The 5035-nt window shown below is 53.8% G+C and overlaps 1 protein-coding gene across 1 annotated transcript; it reads right to left on the bottom strand.

The window, feature by feature from the left end:
- Positions 1-3480: 3480 nt before the first annotated feature.
- Positions 3481-4628, bottom strand: LOC101768218 (anthocyanidin 5,3-O-glucosyltransferase). The gene is made up of 4 exons (XM_022824328.1): positions 4501-4628; positions 3962-4402; positions 3736-3868; positions 3481-3591 (listed from the first exon to the last, which is right to left on the bottom strand). Exons 1-4 carry the CDS (start codon positions 4626-4628, stop codon positions 3481-3483), a joined length of 813 nt encoding a protein of 270 aa, XP_022680063.1.
- Between the last annotated feature and the right edge of the window lie 407 nt (positions 4629-5035).

Here is a 5035-nt window from a genome sequence, read left to right as displayed (position 1 = left end):
TTAGGCAGAATAATAAGGGGAAAAGGTGAATCGTACTCCAGGTCAGGCATATACATATAGTGCGAACCTTTTCAGTGAGGATTTGGCACTTATCCCTCGTGCGTTGGAAGATAATATTGCGATTGTGATCAACTGAGTCACGTAGGGCAACCATACTGAACACCTGGAGCGGCCAATGTAAACCCTCTCCTATTCCTCCAACTTTGACTGAGAAGATCTGTAGAGTTTTGCGTGTAGTGGCAGTGTAAGGCGGTGAAGGCTCATCTGTAAAGCGCGTGGGTTTGATCTTGGCTGCAGATAACGTATGCAATTTCAAATGAGTTCAGATAGAAATCAATACCAGCAGCCATCGTGATAACAATTGTGACAATAATTAACATGCATAAGCATATAAAAAATAATGTATAGGAATCGCATCTCAGCTTATTTATTGTTGTTCATTTCTGATCCAACCACATCTATGTATCATGAGAAGATTGTAAAAAACCTATATATATTATATCTAGAGTAGCAAATGCATAAACTTTTGATGGGAGGAAACAGTATTGCTAGCTGGTACGAATTAATCAATCGAGATACAGAAGATAATGGATGGATTGGTTAATGACAAAAAGTAGCAAAAACCCTAATTAGCCCAATTGAGGAGGGTGTCATGACTCACTGGTGTCATCGAAGGAACCGAAGTAGCCGGATCAGAGCACGTTCCAGGTATCGGGAAATCAACTGGCCTCCAACGCATAAAGGTCTACCTTCGGCTTTCCTTTCGCCTCCTCATACTTCCTCTTCCACGCTTCATACGATTCCGCCGCCAAACGTGCCAACCTCTCCTGCGCCACCGGAGTTTCAGGGAGCCTGTTCGCTTTAGCTTATAAGCCGGCTGAAAAGCTGAAACGGCTGATTTGTTGTGAGAGGAAAACACTGTTTGGTGGCTGATAAGCCGGCTGAATAAGCTGAAGCGAACAGGCTCAGGGTCTTCCTTTTTGTTGCTCGGCACCGCCGATCCCCTTTCACGGAGTCTCTTCCTCCCCTCCCTCTCTGTCTCCTTTGCCCTCTCCACCTCCATCTCGCAACGCAACATGCGAGCACGGCAAGCTGCTGCCGCCGCTCTGATTCCCCTCGTGACTTCACCGCCTTAGCACGAGAGGTGGAGGGAATTTTTAGGACGGAAGAGAAAGGGATCGGGAAGGAAAAAAGAAAAGAGAAAAAAATAATGGGAAAAGAGAAAAAATTAATGGGAAGAAAGGAGAAAAGGAAAAGGAAAAAGGAAAAAAAACATTTCATCCTCTTATTCATGCTACACAACCAGAAGAAACCGTTTTGACAAATATTTTTCCAATAAATATGAAGCTAAAAAAGCTGTTTCATCAGAGAAGTCATAACCGCCCTGCCAAACGAGCTCTTATTATGATTACGATGACGGTGAATACTGGCTTGCTGGTCGAAAGTACAAGCTGATTTTTACGTACCAATGGTAATGGGATCCTGTATCAACGAAACAGATTCAGTGGTGAAAAATGAAATGATCCACATTCATCAGTAGTGCTACAAGAAATGTTCTGATTCAATATCCTTTTTTGGGATGTGTGAGGAAGGGGGAGACTGGGAGAGAGACCAACACCGGTCAATGGTTGAGATGGGTGGTTGGTTCTTTGCTGCTGCAACCGCTGCGCAGGGACAGGGCAGGTAACCTCAAACCGGAAAGGGAAAAAAACAAAAGGAGAGCAGCCTTATCCTCATCCGCACCCATCCCGGCCCCACAGCTTTAGCAGCAGCAGCCAACAACGATCAGGGCAGGCCAGCAGGGGGCAGCGAGCGCATGAACCGGTGCGACCGTGCCGGTCACCAATACAGTCGGGACGAAGGAACTCCGGTCACAACTCCCAAGTCGACTTCTCTGAAGTTGTCACGAGTCATACGAAACCCAGGCATAGCAAGTAGCAACAGCTGGATCAGATGCCCCCCCGCCCGCCCGCCACCCCACCCCCCGGGGGCACCGCCACGCGCCGGCCCACACCACGCCCGCCGCATGCTGCGCTCACCAGCGCTGCGCGGCCGTAGTAGCAGATGAAAGAAATCCTCGGTCATGATTTATGGTAGAAAGTTCTCCAACCATGAACGAGAAAAGGTGCGAGAGAAATATTAGCTAGTAATTGAAACCCCAATTCTTAACTGGAAAAATTCTTAACAGGAAAGAACACCAAAAGACTCTGCCCTTCCATCTCTGGGATAAATAGAGAGGGAAGGCAGAGCTTTTTTTTTTATTTTTTTATCTTTTCATCAAAGAGTTGTCAGGCTGTTTTGCTACCTCTCATTCGCTTGCGCTAGGAGGAGGTAAATGCGGTTCAGTTGTTGCCTCTCGTTCCCTTTGCTGCTAGCTAGTGGAACCCTTGATCTTGAAGGCTAGAAACTGCGTGCGAACAATTCTGGTTTCTGGCTCTGGTAGCCTGGTTGGGTACTTGGGTGTGTCATGTGTGGTTTTTTTTGGACTGTCCACGGGGAACTCGAGCATTTCTCAGGCCCCTGACACCCGAATTTGCTGACCACATGATATGATCCAACGGTCAGGGCATCTTCTTCAACCTCCCTTTGTTCCTCTTCCTTCGGATGCATCTTTCCTATTCTGAGCTCTCTGCCCTACCGCCGCCCAGACGACCCGCTGCCCCGCCACGGTAGGCTAGGGTCTCACCGGAGCGCAGCTACCGGCACGTCGCGCCATCTCCGTCGCAACCGTCGTCGCCCCGCCCCTATCTGGCCCAACCGGCCTCCTCCACCGCCCGGGCTGGCGGTGCCACTGTCGCCGGCCTCACCACCCCCGCGCCCGCCACCACCACCGGGCCGCCCTACCGCCAGTGTCTTCCCTCTAAAGCCGTCAATGGAGAGCTCGCTGGAGCCCAAACCCCCCAAACCCGAACCCCAAACACCAACCTCGTCGGAGACCACGTCGGAGGCAGAGAAGAAGCAGCACTGCCTTGATTGGTGAGAGGGAGGAAGAGTAAAAAATCGAGTGTGAGGAGGCTGGGGAATGATCAGGTGTATCGTAGCAATCCCCTTTTTTTTTCTACCTCCCTCTCTCACTCCATGGACCGTCAGATCGAGCGTGCACCGCGCCACGGCCTGCGGTCGGGCTCGGGCACCACTCGTGTCGACTGCATGACGACTTGCAGGTGTAACCGTAGCAGCACGCCAGTAGTAAGCTGAGTGAAACAATCACCACAAGTCGAGCACCGAGCTGGCTCCAGGAAAGTCCTGCGTTCGTCTCCTTACACTCGCCGGACTGGCTCACGAGGCGATGCACGCTCATCTTGCGGACGGGGCGCTAGTACGGGGCCGGCTGGCGTACATGAGCTTCGCCGGGAGCCCGGGATGCATGAGCGTACATGAAAGATCAAATCAGATAGCCTTTCTTCATAGAGATAATAATCTTAATAACCTGGAGCATCTGGACAAAGCAGGAATGGTGTCATCTTCAACAATCAAACATCAGCCGAGCACCTCCACGCCGATTCCCATCTCCTGTGCCACGAACACCTTGTTCATCTTCTGCTCCGCGTACATCGGCCAGCACAGCGTCGGCACGCCCGCCGCGACCGCCTACAGCACGGAGTTCCACCCGCAGTGCCTCACACGAACGTGCCGACCGCCCTGTGCTGGAGCACGTCCACCTGCGGCGCCCAGGACGCAACGACGAGGCCCCGGCCCTTGGTCGTCTCCAGGAAACCCTCCGGCTGAGCCCGCCGTTGGTCGCCTGGTTCTTTGGGGCTTGAACGACCGCAGGAACCTCTGCCCGGACACCTCCAGGCCGGTGGCGATCTCCAGGAGCTGCTCCTCGCGGTGGACGCCGGCGCTGCCGAAGCAGAGGTACACCACGCTGCGGTCGGGTTGCCCGTCGAGCCACGACAGGCACTCGTGCCTCCCAGATGTAGTGCTCTGTTTCCTCGCACCGGGCGCTTCGACCAATTACCCGACGCAGAACACGGGAGGCACAGCCCGGCCGCCGGCGGGGAAGCCCGGGTCGCTGAGAGCTCGAGCCGCCCGCGGCTCCAACGACTCGAACGTGTCCACGAGGATGCCGTCGGTGTCGTCCGGCAGTCGAGCCCACCTGCTCAAAGCGGCGTTGTAGACGTCGCTCTCCAGGCGCTCGCGCATCTCCCTGCTGAGGTGAGACGCCGGGATGGGAGGGACCCCGAAGAACTCGAGGGGAGTGTCCCCAAGCTCTCCAAAGCTTGTTGGGATGTTAGTGGCCATGTAAGGGAGCTGGAGGTAGACGGCGAGAGCGGCAGCGCCGGCGGGGTAGAAGGCGTAGGTCGGCACGCCGAGCTCGCCGTCGACGTCGAGGGCGTCGAAGGAGAACACGTCGATGACGAGGGCGTGCACGCGCCGGAGAGGGAGGGAGCAGAGGAAGCTGCGGAGGCGCCCGTTGTGCGCGCGGATGAGGAGTAAGTGACGATGAAATCCTCGCAGGCGGAAGGCGGCTCCGCTACCGGCGGGAGTTTGCGGAACGAGACGGAGGGCTGGGAGGAGACGACGTGGTCGACGGCCGCGGCGAGGCCGGGAGGTTTGCTTGGGTGGTCGATGAATACCACGGTGACGGCGTGGCCGTGCTCGAGGAGGACCTTGGCCAGCTCCATCAGGTAGAGAACGATGGTCCTCTCCGTGGCTTCAGGTGGTGAGTTGAGACTTGAGAGAGCAGGGAGGTTTGGAGCTTAGAGAAGAATAGTGTTGAGCTTTGCATAACCGGTGCACGTTAAAAGAACTTGTGCTGCCTCTAAAGAAATCAACACGATATTGTTGTTTGAATCGAAAAGATTATCTACACATCGAGCGGTGCGACCGGTCCTTAAGAATGCTAATGGAAAATGTGGGTTATTACTTTTTTTTTAAAAATGTGGGTTATTACTTTGTCGCACATGGCCAAGTGCGCAACGCTCATGTGGCCTGTTCGCTTCAGCTTATAAACCGGCTGAAAAGCTGAAACGGCTGATTCATTGTGAGAGGAAAACACTGTTTGGTGGCTGATAAGCCGGCTGAATAAGCT

This window comes from Setaria italica, chromosome II, assembly GCF_000263155.2.
Source record: "Setaria italica strain Yugu1 chromosome II, Setaria_italica_v2.0, whole genome shotgun sequence".
Lineage (NCBI taxonomy): Eukaryota > Viridiplantae > Streptophyta > Magnoliopsida > Poales > Poaceae > Setaria > Setaria italica.
Note: the sequence above shows the minus strand (reverse complement) of the source record. Positions and strands in the feature narration are given on the sequence as shown.

Bases quoted from the DNA above. Each gene is read 5' to 3' on its own strand.
- LOC101768218 (XM_022824328.1), bottom strand. From the start codon at position 4,628: ATGGAGCTGGCCAAGGTCCTCCTCGAGCACGGCCACGCCGTCACCGTG. The intron at 4,403-4,500 runs GTTCCGCAAACT...GCGCCTCCGCAG, and splicing joins TCCTCCCAGCCCTCCGTCTC to CTTCCTCTGCTCCCTCCCTC. The intron at 3,592-3,735 runs GCGGGCTCAGCC...TCCGTGCTGTAG, and splicing joins AAAGAACCAGGCGACCAACG to GCGGTCGCGGCGGGCGTGCC.